This window comes from Ranitomeya imitator, chromosome 2, assembly GCF_032444005.1.
Source record: "Ranitomeya imitator isolate aRanImi1 chromosome 2, aRanImi1.pri, whole genome shotgun sequence".
In the NCBI taxonomy this organism is placed as follows: Eukaryota; Metazoa; Chordata; class Amphibia; order Anura; family Dendrobatidae; genus Ranitomeya; species Ranitomeya imitator.
The window spans coordinates 341,115,841-341,129,550 of record NC_091283.1 but is presented as its reverse complement, the minus strand read 5'-3'; the positions used below and the strand labels follow the sequence as shown (position 1 = coordinate 341,129,550).

Below are 13,710 nucleotides of genomic sequence, written 5' to 3'. Positions count from 1 at the left end.
ATATTGTATTTCATACTAAAATTTTGTTTATGGGAGTAACGTTTGTAGGCTATGTTGTTATTTTTTACTGCTGAATATTTGTAGGTCCTTGTTTGGGCTTTTTATACATGGTTAGACAAAGGAATAACATATTACGACAAAAGGCGTATACATGATAACCTCATATAGCAGGGAAAGACAATAAAGAAAGTGAAAATACAACATGACAATATTTAGGAGTATTTCACCAAACTCCATTACAATCCATAAATCCCCATGTCCCTTTTAACTAAAGTCGTTACTCACAAAACTTTTCACATATTGACAACTGTATTATCCTTGTCACACACACTACTTACTACCATATAACATGACTTATTTACTCTCACAATACCCGGCAGCAACTCCTATTAACCTTTGTCTATGCCAACCATACCTGCTAATGGTTCTGATGTAATTTTATGTCTCTCCATTCTGGCTAGAGCTCCCGTAACGGCATCTCATTAGCTGCAAAGTTAGTTGGCGAAAGTTTTTCCAAGATGGCAGCTCAATCTGACATAGCTGTTCAACATATTTAGTACTGATCGTTCTCGTACAATGAGTGTTTTTAATTTAACGTGCCCAAACATGAGGAATGACAAAGGGTTGTCCTAGTAGTGGTCAACTCCTTTATGAAGATACAATTTTCAGTTAAAATGTTTCCAACATTCTGAACATAAAAAGGCTTCTCCCTTGTGTGACTTCCCGGATGTTTATTAAGAGTTGATTTCTGTGTAAAACATTTCCCACATTAAGAACATGAAAAAGGCTTCTTCCTGTGTTCGTCCTTTGGTGACTAAGAAGAGATGATTTCTTCACAAAACATTTTCCACATGCTGAACGGGAAAAAGGCTTCTCTCCCATGTGAGTTGTCTGGTGTTTAAAGGGAACCTGTCACCTGAATTTGGCGGGAACGATTGTCGGTCATATGGGCGGAGTTTTCAGGTGTTTGATTCACTCTTTCCTTACCTGCTGGCTGCATGCTGGCCGCAATATTGGATTAAAGTTCATTCTCTGTCCTCCGTAGTACACCCCTGTGCAGGCGTGTACTACGGAGGACAGAGAATGAACTTTAATCCAATATTGCGGCCAGCATGCAGCCAGCGGGTAAGGAAAGGGTGAATCAAACACCTGAAAACTCCGCCCATATGACCGAAAACCGGTCCCGCCAAATTCAGGTAACAGGTTCCCTTTAACAATATTTAATTAATGGTTAAAATATTTCCCACATTCTGAACAGGAAAAAGGCTTCAACCCTGCATGATTTCTCTGGTGCTTAACAATATTTGATTGATGGTTAAAACATTTCCCACATTCTGAACAGGAAAAAGACTTCAACCCTGCATGAGTTTTCTGGTGCCTAACAAAATGTGATTTATGCTTAAAACATTTCCCACATTCTGAACATGAAAAGGCTTCTACCCTGTGTGGGTTTTCTGGTGGCTATCAAGAAGCACTTTCTGGTTAAAACACTTCCCACATTCTGAACAGGAAAAAGGCTTCTCCCCTGTGTGATTTTTTTGGTGTTTAACAAGATTCCATTTACGGTTAAAATATTTCCCACATTCTGGACAGCAAAAAGGCTTCTCCCCTGTGTGTGTTCTATGGTGATTAACCAGATCCGATTTCTGGTTAAAACATTTCCCACATTCTGAACAGCAATAAGGCTTCTCCCCTGTGTGAGTTCTTTGGTGCTTAACCAAATCTGATTTCTGGTTAAAACATTTCCCACATTCTGAACATGAGTAAGGCTTATCCCCTGTGTGAATTCTCTGGTGCTTAACCAAATCTGATTTCTGGTTAAAACATTTCCCACATTCTAAACACGAAAAAGACGAAATCTCCCCTGTGTGATTTTTCTGGTGCCTAACAAAATATGAATTATGCTTAAAACATTTCCCACATTCTGAACATGAAAAAGGCTTCTCCCCCGTGTGGGTTTTCTGGTGGCGATCAAGAAGCACTTTCTGGTTAAAACGTTTCCCACATTCTGAACATGAAAAAGGCTTCTCCCCTGTGTGGGTTCTCTGGTGGCTAACAAGAAGCACTTTCTGGTTAAAACAATTTCCACATTCTGAACAGGAAAAAGGCTTCTCCCCTGTGTGATTTCTCTGGTGTATAACAAGATTCCATTTCCGGTTAAAACATTTCCCACATTCTGAACAGCAAAAAGGCTTCTCCCCTGTGTGAGTTCTATGGTGATTAACCAAATCCGATTTCTGGTTAAAACATTTCCCACATTCTGAACATGAAAAAGGCTTCTCCCCTGTGTGGGTTATTTGGTGCTTAACCAATTCTGATTTCTGGTTAAAACATTTCCCACATTCTGAACATGAAAAACTATTCTCTGTTGTGTGAATTTTTTCATGTTTAAGAAAAGTCTTTTCAAGAAAACTATTTCCATGTTCTGAATATGAAAATTGTTTCTTTCCTTTAGAATCAATTAGTTTTTTAATTCTTATATTGTGACTTTGATTTTCCTTTGTAGATGGTAATGAACCAGAAGACAGAACATGCTTCAAATGATAAGATGACAAATCTTTGCTGTGAAGGGATGATGGTATATCTGGAGCAATGACATTCACTTCAATTGTATCCTGTGTGATCTCAAGATCGTCTGATTTAAAATTTGAAGATGTCAACGTTCCCTCTGATATCCTGGTACAGTAATCTGCTAAAAATAAAACCAATTATTATTTTTTGGATAAAATATCCTCAAATGTTTTACTTTTGAACATTTTTACTTAAGCTGTCTGTAAAAATTACAAGTTGTATAAAAATATTGAATTATTCAATAAGACAATGACAGTTCACAGTCTAATCGAAAGCATTCATAGTATGAACCAGTGGATTGTGATGTTCAACGGTTTGTTCATTCTGCCTCCCAAACATGGAATAAAAAGACACCAACAATGTTATGTATGTAAAAATTATATACAGTGGGGCAAAAAAGTATTTAGTCAGTCAGCAATAGTGCAAGTTCCACCACTTAAAAAGATGAGAGGCGTCTGTAATTTACATCATAGGTAGACCTCAACTATGGGAGACAAACTGAGAAAAAAAAATCCAGAAAATCACATTGTCTGTTTTTTTATCATTTTTTTTGCATATTATGGTGGAAAATAAGTATTTGGTCAGAAACAAACAATCCAGATTTCTGGCTCTCACAGACCTGTAACTTCTTCTTTAAGAGTCTCCTCTTTCCTCCACTCATTACCTGTAGTAATGGCACCTGTTTAAACTTGTTATCAGTCTAAAAAGACACCTGTGCACACCCTCAAACAGTCTGACTCCAAACTCCACTATGGTGAAGACCAAAGAGCTGTCAAAGGACACCAGAAACAAAATTGTAGCCCTGCACCAGGCTGGGAAGACTGAATCTGCAATAGCCAACCAGCTTGGAGTGAAGAAATCAACAGTGGGAGCAATAATTAGAAAATGGAAGACATACAAGACCACTGATAATCTCCCTCGATCTGGGGCTCCACGCAAAATCCCACCCCGTGGGGTCAGAATGATCACAAGAACGGTGAGCAAAAATCCCAGAACCACGCGGGGGGACCTAGTGAATGAACTGCAGAGAGCTGGGACCAATTTAACAAGGCCTACCATAAGTAACACACTACGCCACCATGGACTCAGATCCTGCAGTGCCAGACGTGTCCCACTGCTTAAGCCAGTACATGTCCGGGCCCGTCTGAAGTTTGCTAGAGAGCATTTGGATGATCCAGAGGAGTTTTGGGAGAATGTCCTATGGTCTGAACTGGAACTGTTTGGTAGAAACACAACTTTTCGTGTTTGGAGGAAAAAGAATACTGAGTTGCATCCATCAAACACCATACCTACTGTAAAGCATGGTGGTGGAAACATCATGCTTTGGGGCTGTTTCTCTGCAAAGGGGCCAGGACGACTGATCCGGGTACATGAAAGAATGAATGGGGCCATGTATCGTGAGATTTTGAGTGCAAACCTCCTTCCATCAGCAAGGGCATTGAAGATGAAACGTGGCTGGGTCTTTAAACATGACAATGATCCAAAGCACACCGCCAGGGTAACGAAGGAGTGGCTTCGTAAGAAGCATTTCAAGGTCCTGGAGTGGCCTAGCCAGTCTCCAGATCTCAACCCTATAGAAAACCTTTGGAGGGAGATGAAAGTCCATGTTGCCAAGCGAAAAGCCAAAAACATCACTGCTCTAGAGGAGATCTGCATGGAGGAACGGGCCAACATACCAACAACAGTTTGTGGCAACCTTGTGAAGACTTACAGAAAACGTTTGACCTCTGTCATTGCCAACAAAGGATATATTACAAAGTATTGAGATGAAATTTTGTTTCTGACCAAATACTTATTTTCCACCATAATATGCAAATAAAATGTTAAAAAAACAGACAATGTGATTTTCTGAATTTTTTTTTCTCAGTTTGTCTCCCATAGTTGAGGTCTACCTATGATGTAAATTACAGACGCCTCTCATCTTTTTAAGTGGTGGAACTTGCACTATTGCTGACTGACTAAATACTTTTTTGCCCCACTGTATATATAAAAAAAAACTTCTACTCATCGCACAAAAAACAAGTCCCCACTCAGGTCCCTCATCTGTCAGTGGAAAAACAAAGTTTTCCACATTATTAGTGGCTCAAAAGCTCTTGAAAAGCAATGTGGCTTCCATAAACCAATCTAGCAATGTCCTGAAGACATATTTCAACTTACTCCTGAGCCTTGCGGCGTGGCCAAACGTCATTTAAAGGGAACCTATCACCAAGTTTGGCCGATATAAGATACGGCCACCACCTTTCAGGGCTTATCTACAGCATTATATAATGCTCTAGATAAGCCCCCGATCTGACCTGAAAAATAAGTTTTAAAGTTTTATTATACTCACCTGCGGTGCGGTCTGGTCCGTTAAGTGTGTCAGGTCCTGGTTCAGCGCCTCCCATCTACTTGCAATGACACCCTCCTGCTTGCTTCATGGCTCCTGGGATCGCACTCCTGTGCAGGCGTAATTACGTGCCCTGTTGAGGGTAGAGCAAAGTCCTGCAGTGCACAGGTGCTGGGCCTCTCTGACATTTCCCAGCTCCTGCGCACTGGAGTACTTTCCTCTGCCCTCAACAAGGCAGATAAATATGCCTGCTCAGGAGCACAATGCAAAATGACTGAGTGAGCAGACCCACAGTACTATATGGACTAGTTATTTTCAGTTTGTTTCACTTTGTGCTGGAGAAGGCTATCCTTGTTTGCTTGTGCTTTAACGGGTTTATGACTCTAATAAACCTAACCGGACATTTTCTTATGAAACCGTTTCCTGTGCCTTCCTCAAACCGCACCTGAGTGAGTAAACCTCTACAATTGATGCTAGAAGCATGGGCACAAATCTCATGGGGCAGTGTGACTGCTGCACAGATATCACATGTCCTGCGTAAACGCTGCTGCATGAGAGAAATCTGACAACATAGAGGAATTGATAATGCAACTTGTGCAGGCTAATCTTCAGCAGCAACATCAGCAGCAGCCATGGCAACAGCAGCAGATGCAGCAGCACCATCAGATGGAAATCCTAGCTGAGGCGATCCACGGCAGGGCAATCGCCCCAACCCCAAATCCAGGTGATGACTCTCACGTGAGGAAGATGGTAAGAAGGGCATTGCAAAAGATGACCCGGGTGATGACGTCGAGGCTTTCATGACGGTGTTTGAAAAGGTGGCGGAGTGGCACAAATTGCCTCCAGAGCAGTGGGCGGAGGTTCCGGCGCCATATTTAACAGGTGAACCGCAGAAGGCGTATCATGACTTGGCATTGCAGGATGCAAAATAATGTGTGAAGTTAAAGGCTGAGATCTTGGCACGCATAAGAGTGACTCTGACTGTCAGGACGCAATGGGTGTATCAGTGGGCCTATTATTGTGACAAACTTTTCTGGTCCCAAAAGTTTGACCTCCTACACCTGGTCCAAAAATAGTTGCAACCTGAAGCCTCCTCCCCAGCACAGATGGGGGAGAAGGTTGTCATGGACAGGTTAATACACTCCCTACCAAAGCCAGTGCAATCCTGGGTTGCCCAGGGAGATCCCCATAATGCCAATGACCTAGTGAGCCTGGTGGAGAGGTACCAGGCGGTCGATAGTTCCTTGGGGAAGCAAGGGGTCGGAGCATCCTCATTCTGGGGTCCCCAAAGGGGGGCGGATACCAAAAGGTGGGATATCCAGAGCCCAGGAGGTATCTGAGTCAAAGGCCCCATCCAATAGTATAATTTGTTGGAGGTGTCATACCCCAGGTCACATAGCCGCCCTTTGCCCCATGACCACTGACACAGTGGACTGCAGCATAGGACGGCGCTGCTCATATTTTTGCATATCCCGCCTGCAGTGCTGTCCCTCAACCAGGCGAGGGACCGCAGGAATGCCCCATGACAGTAAACGGGGTACAAATGACTGGTCTGTTGGACTCGGGGAGTTTGGTAACCCTAATGAGGGCCCCGATTCCCCATTGGATGATTCCTGAAAGGAGGGTGGGCGTCCGCTGTATCCGTGGTGATGCTAAGGATTACTCTGTGTCCCAAGTTGTCATAAACACAAACTGTGGAGTCTTATGAGATTGGCGTGGTCAAGGACCTATTGCATCCTATTCTAATAGGGAGGAACTCTGCGTTATTTTGGGACTGGTGGGGAAAAGGGAGGACGTCTGGTTGTCCAAACAGCCAGGTTGCTCTCAAAGAAATCTCGTTGCAGGCTGTAGCTGACAGGTTTCCGTTTTGTGTGCTTGTTGGTGATGAGGATGAGGCAGCATCCACTGAGGCCAACGTCAATGAGCTGGATGTGTCCAGGGGAAACTTTGGAACTGCCCAACTTAGGGACCTAACTCTTAAATGGGCATTTGAAAATGTAACTGTATTAAATGGTGTGCCTCAGGAGCCACGGGTCGACAATCAGTTCCCTAATTTTTCTATGATTGGGGATCTGCTTTATAGAGTAGCTAAGCGAAGAGGTGAGGTGGTAGAGCAGTTATTGGTACCATGTCCCTATAGACGCAGAGTGTTAGACATGGCTCATTCCCATGTGTTGGGTTGTCACCTGGGGCCAGATAAGACCTAGAAACCCATTTTGCAGAGATTCTACTGGCCTCGGTGTTACAAAGAAATTTTGAACTATTGTCGTTCCTGTCCCACGTGCCATCTGACCTCCCCAGTAGCCCACTTCTGCAGTCGTCTGGTACCGTTGCCCATCATTGAAGTGCCATTTGAGTGAATAGAGATGGACCTGGTGGGGCTTTTGGTAAAAAATACATCAATATACAGCTCTGGAAAAAATTAATAGACCACTGCAAAATGTTCAGTTTGTCTAATTTTTCTCTTTATAGGTATATTTTTGAGTAAAATGTAAATTGTTCTTTTATTCTATAAACTACTGACAACATGTCTCCAAAGCTCCAAGCAATACATTTTGCATTTTTTTCTGACAAAGAAAAATGGTCAAAATTAAAAAACAAAACAGTGCTTTCAGACAATACTAATGTTTTAACTCAGGAAGCGTTCAGAAATCAATATTTTGTGGCATAACCATGATTTTTAATCACAGCTTTCATGCGTCCATCATCCTCTTGATTACATTCCAGAGGTTTTCAATGGGGTTCAGGTCGGGAGTTTGGGCTGCCCATGATAGGGTTTTGATGTGGTGGTCTCTTAATTTTTGCCAGAGCTGTATATTGGTGATCCTAGATTATGCAACTCGGTATCCAGAGGTGGTACCCTTAAGAAATGCCTCTGCCAAGTGTATCTCTAGGGAGCTAGTCCATATCTTCTCCCAAACCGGGCTGCTGAAGGAGATACTAATGGACCATTCATGTCAAAGGTCATGAGGGAGTTGTGCAAGGCCCTGCAGATTTCCCAGCTCAGAACATCAGTATACATTCCCAGACAGATGGACTGGTGGAGAGGTTTAACAAAACTTTGAAAGCGATGCTAAATAAGCAGTGGCGAAGGACGGCTGAGACTGGGACTGTCTGCTTAATTAACTGTTGTTCATCATCAGTGAAGTTCCCAAAGCTTCCACCAGCGTCTCCCTATTTGAACTGCTCTATGGATGACACCCTCAGGCACCCCTGGATGTGGCGAAAGGAGTCCTGTGAAGTTGAAACCACCCCTATAGAAGCACGGTAGAGCATGTCACCCTGATGCAAAGAGGATGGCCAAGGTGATGCCCATTGTGAAGTAGCACCTCCTCAAGGCTCAGGGGATAACGTACTTGTGCTGGTACCCATGGTGGAGACCAAATTCCTGGCCAAGTGGCAGGATCCCTATGAGGTAGGAGAAAGTTGGTGATGTTAACTACAAAATCCACCAACCAGGGAAGTGGAAGCCCTACCAGTTGTACCACGTGAACCTGATTAAACTGTGGAAGGACACAGAGAACCCATGGACGTTCCTTGTCTGCTGGCCAAGTCTGATGTCAGTGCAGAGGATGTTAAGGTAGCAGACACCTTGTCTCTCTCACAGAAGCAGCAGTGCCAAGAGTTGCTACAGCGTAACAAAGATCTGTTCTTGGAAATTCCAGGTTGTACGAAGGTCATAAAGCACGAAGTCTTGACGGAGCTTCATGTTTGGGTCAACTTGAAGCCTTATCGGATTCCTGAAGCCCACCGAGATGTGATCTCAAAGAAGGTGACGCGAATGCTGAGCCTGGGAGTCATTGAGGATTCCAAGTGACTGGTCCAGTCCAATAGTCCTAGTGCCAAAACAAAATGGCGATTTTGCAGTGACTATAGGAAGCTGAATGAAAATTCAAAATCTGATGCACACCCAATGACACAGGTTGATGAGATACTTGAGAGGCTAGGGCAGGCTCGGTATATTACTAGCCTTGACCTTCCAAAAGGGTATTGTCAAATTCCCATGTCACAAGACGCTATGGAGAAGACTGCCTTTTCAGCGCCAGATGGATGCTTCCTATACACCAACATTCCAAAGAGCCATGGACCGGATCCTAGATCCCCACAAGTGGTACGCAGTGGCCTACCTGGACGATATTATGATCTTCAGCCAGGATTAGGGAAGCCATCTGACCAAGATCCAGGCGATATTTGATGCTCTATGGAAGGCAGGGTTTTTCATAAACCCAAAGAAATGCATCTTGGGATTGGAGGAAGCGAGATAGTAGGGCTAAGTTGTAGGCAGGGGGGAAATAAAGACCCAGAAAAATCAAGTTGAGGCGATCCAGGGCTGGCCACAACCTCTCTCAAAAAAGCAGGTCAGGGCATTCCTGGGAATTGTGGGCTATTACCACCAGTTTATCCCAAACTTCGCCATGGTAGCCACCTTTCTGACAGACCTCCTTGAAGGGACAAAGTCTGGAACGCCCGCCAGGGCCTTGGGGTACTTGGTATACCGGGTCTGGTCATTATTAAAGGGGTGGTCACGGTGGTTGCGACCCGGTCCATGGCCCTGGGCGCCCAAGTAAAAGGGACGGTCTTTAAAGGGGTATGTAAAGTAATAACATTTCGTGACGTGACACCACCTGTGGTACTCAGTCAGGAGTGACCAACGCTGTTTAAAGGGGTCCTCTGGGGCGATGGTACTGCGGCAAAGATGGTAACGCTTCCCACAGGTGAAGCTTCTGGTGTGTATGGCAAGAATGGTGTGGTGCCAGGAATAAATGGAGGACACAGAGTTGCAGTCTCTTTACCTGGTTTACTGAAGGTAGACAGTCTCCGTCTAGGGTAATGGCAACTGGCGTTGTTGTGGTCCGGTCGGCCTGGAGGCAATGATGAATCCCTCTCCCAGGTGAGGTTTGTAAGCCTTCCGTCTCGCGCTCTTATGCGAGGTCCTTGCTGCCTGTGGCTCCCTTACAAAGTCCTCTCTCTCTCCTGTCCTGGGACAGTACCCACATGGTGGGCAATGCGAGCCTTTTTACAGGGTCTCTATCATGACCCGGGCTCTGTGTACTGCTGCACCTTTGGGTGTGGGTGCGGACAGAATACATAAATTCTTCTGCCCTTCGGTTCTGCTGTGTGTCGTGAAGCACTACACAGCCTCGGGCTTCCAGTGCCTGGTTCCTGCACTTCAGCTCAGAGGGTGCCCAATCATAGTCCAAACTCCTTTGTTCTCCTTTGCTTCTCCCTTCTGACATTTGCTATCAATGCATCCCATCTGGTTCTCTTCTGTCCTGGAGCTGCAGCACCACACGTGGCTGCATGGCTCCACTCTCCACTCCTCTCTCCTTCACTGTCTGCTCTTGTCTTCCTGGACCAACTCTCTAACACCTCCTCCAGACCAGAATATCTATACCTGGGGGAAGCTCCCCTGAATCCAGTTTCAGAGCTTCCCCTTCTTCTGGATTCAGAATGTGCTACATGTAGATGTGCTATCTGTTAAAGGGAATCCTCCTTGCCTCCAGGCATGACTTCACCCTCCCCAAAAGGAAGGCAAAATCACTGTAACAGCCGGTTACCTGGGGTGTTCCAAGTCGGCTATGGCTAAGTGGTCTCCAGAAGCTGAGATGGCCTTCCGGGAACTGAAGCTGGCCCTGTGTAAACAGGCGGTGATGGTAGCACTCGATTTCTACAAGGAGTTTGTGGTCCAGATGGATGCGTCAGATGACGGACTGGGCGCTGTCTTATCTCAAGAGGTGAATGGGGAAAAGCAACCCATAATGTATCTTAACCGGGAGTTGTCATCCTGTGAGAAAAACTGTTCCATAGTGTAGAAGGAATGTTTAGCCATCAAGTGGGCATTGGACTCTCTATGGTACTATCTCTTAGGCAGGAGGCTCAGACTAGTGTCAGACCATGCCCCACTGAAGTGGATGATGGAGAAGAAAGGGAACAATGCCCAAGTGACCAGGTGGTTCCTAGCACTTCAGGATTTTACCTTCCATGTGGAGCATAGGTCAGTTAAACTGCATGGCAATGCAGGTTCCACTGTTTGTTGGCAGAAGGTGCCAAGCCCCCCAGCTTTAGGCAGAGGGGGTGGGTATGTAAGATGGCTGCCAGACGAGTCCTTGAGGGGAGATATGTGTCATCGTGGCTATTAGATGCGATGATGTGAGCTCGGAAGCTTGCTCCAGAACACATATAGTGCTGAGAGAGTTATCAGGCCATTCCAGGGCAAGGTTTTACGAGCAGTCATAAGGGATGGGTGGGAATGACTGCTCACATATCCCCAACCCCTGGGGCATGGTTTGGCAGATAAAATGGAGGCCGAGTGTCTCATTCAGTGTTTGTGGCTGGAGATGTAGAGACCTCCAGTGTGTGTTGCTAAAGACACTGACCTAAGAGGGCAGACCCACTGTACTATATAGACTAGTTATTTTCAGTTTGTTACACTTTGTGCTGGGGAAGGCTATCCTTGTTTGCTTGTTCTTAAACAGGTTTATGACGCTAATAAACCTGACCGGACATTTTCTTATGAAACCGTTTCCTGTGCCTACCTCAAACCGCAGCTGAGCGAGTACAAACCTCTACAGTAGTTTATTGCAATCCTGTTTGAAATTAGTCGGTTTTAAAATAAACTGAAAAGTCAGGATAAAGGGAAACTCTATTGTTATTGTACAGAAATTCACACTTGACCCTCACTGGACATTTCATGTTTGTTGATCATAAAAGCGAAGTTTGGCCAGAAAGTCTGGACCTGGTCTTGTAGGGATCATATGAGCACATTCAGTATCACAGAAGGGAGAGACGGTAGATTCATCCAATAAGATATCAGGGATCTAGGAAGCGAACAACATCATTACCCTCCTCTTTTTCTTACATGTCCATCATAATATTTTTCTTTAAGTAATATTCTATCTCATCAGCACATTCTATGTACGCTGTCATTTGGCTTTGTAGTTTACAGATCTGGGCAGGTAACAGTCAGCATCTCCTATTTGAAGTAGGTGGATCTTCCAGGTTGTAAATTCTATAGAAAAGCACTTTCAGTGTCCAAAGTCATTTGAACAGAGTTTGGCTGAGGAGAATGTTGTTGTCACAATCCATTTTTGGATTTGTGGCAACTCTGGTTCCACTCAGTTTTAAACTTTTTTCCATTTGGACTATCGGGGGTTAATGTCAGTTTTTCCCCGCTGGCTATCTGATGTTACTGCAGTGCTGCTGGGTCAGCTGATGCAGGTGGTGACCACTCCCAGCATTCTTTAAAAGGTCACCTGATGCATCAGCTGACTGTTGGTGATAGAGTTTCTTTTTGGAGACCAGACTAGCAGAAGCAGCTATCTGGTGTCAGCCACGTCAAATGATTGGAGTCCAGTTGCTGTGTTGTTTGTGGTGTTTTTGTTACCTTGTCCATTTTGGTGTTGTCACTTTCCCCGTGTGTATTATCTGCAGAGGTGAGTCTAGTGCTCCTTGCCGGCCAGTGCACTAGCCAGGGCAATATTAGGTGACTACTAGGGACAAGGTATTCTGACAGCGGTGGGGAGAAGGACCCGCATAGGGAGTTAGGGTAGTGCAGGGACAGGCTCAGGTTTGAGCTCAGGTGGTGACCATCCCCCATTCTCTATGGTAGAGCCTTCCTCTCACCTTTTCCATTTCGTTGTTTGTGAGTTGTGCCGTCCATTGACCACCCATTGGGTCGGATCACACCATGACAGTTGTGGTCTAGAGGAAAACTGGTGATTGCACAATTGTGATAAGGCCAGACTACTCCACCGATAAAGTGGTCCCAGCTGGTGACTGAGAAGAATCTATTACTTCTCTGCATTTAGTGGTCACTACTCACCTGGATAGTCATATGTAGGAATCTCCTCTTTACACCACTCATCACTCCTCACATATGTCTCTGTAGTATTAATATGGGTTAGATCTTCACCCCCGAACAAATACTGTAAAAGTGAAAGACAGACGGAGAAGTCACATCTATGGTCAGCTCTAATCCTGCCATCTCCACTGTTCTCATTACACAAGTTCTGGGATGTATTAAGAGAAGCATAGAGTCTACATCACATCACGTAACTATTCTCGTCTACTCCTTGGTCAGATCTTTTCGGAATAATGTGTCCAGTTCTGGGAACCACATTTAACAAAAAAACATTGAAAAGTGGGAGCAAGTTCAGAGAAGAGCTACTAGGATGGTCAGCAGACTGCAAAGCATGTCCTATGAGGAACGGTTAAAGGATCTGAGAATAATTAGCTTGCAAAAAAGAAGGCTAAGAGAAAACTTAGTAACGGTCTACAAATATCTGAAGGGATGTCACAGTGCAGCGGGATCATCCTTTTTCTAATTTACACATGGAAACCTGAGGAGCAATGGAATATAACTGAAACTTTGATTCTAAGTATAAAACATACAATGCTGGTGGATAAAACAAGATTGAGCATAAGACCTTCACAGCCGTCTACACATCATCGGGGAGATCTCACGACACCTTCTCTCCATCTACCTGATGATCCTGAGGAAAATTGGGATCTTCTTGTTTACAATCCAGTGGAAGAAGAGGATGGGGACATCTCTCTGGTGTTGTCCTCTTACTGGATAGATCTGGAGGAAACACATAGAGGGACTGAATTAATTCCTTACATACAGATAACTATAGTCCGTGTGCATTTAGTCCTGTGTATTACCTGATGATGTGAGGGGCTGGGGAACGTCCATCACAACATCCTTGTACACATATTTGTGAGCTTCTAAGTACTCCCATTCCTCCATGGAGAAATAGACAGTGACATCCTGACACCTTATAGGAACCTGACACATACAATGATACTGTCAT

General features: G+C 44.6%; 1 protein-coding gene across 3 annotated transcripts in view; it reads right to left on the bottom strand.

Moving 5' to 3' along the window:
- Nucleotides 1–1,140: 1,140 nt before the first annotated feature.
- Nucleotides 1,141–13,710, bottom strand: part of LOC138663675 (oocyte zinc finger protein XlCOF22-like) — a 19,753-nt gene continuing 7,183 nt past the window's right edge. The window contains exons 5-8 of one of the 3 annotated variants that reach the window (XM_069749967.1): nucleotides 13,562–13,685; nucleotides 13,381–13,478; nucleotides 12,720–12,822; nucleotides 1,141–2,692 (exon numbers count right to left, since the gene is read on the bottom strand). In XM_069749967.1, coding sequence (XP_069606068.1) covers nucleotides 1,437–2,692; nucleotides 12,720–12,822; nucleotides 13,381–13,478; nucleotides 13,562–13,685 — 1,581 coding nt within the window. In that variant the 3' untranslated portion in view covers nucleotides 1,141–1,436. The remainder of the gene's footprint in view (nucleotides 2,693–12,719; nucleotides 12,823–13,380; nucleotides 13,479–13,561; nucleotides 13,686–13,710) is intronic. The other 2 variants (XM_069749968.1, XM_069749969.1) reach the window with 2 other exon arrangements.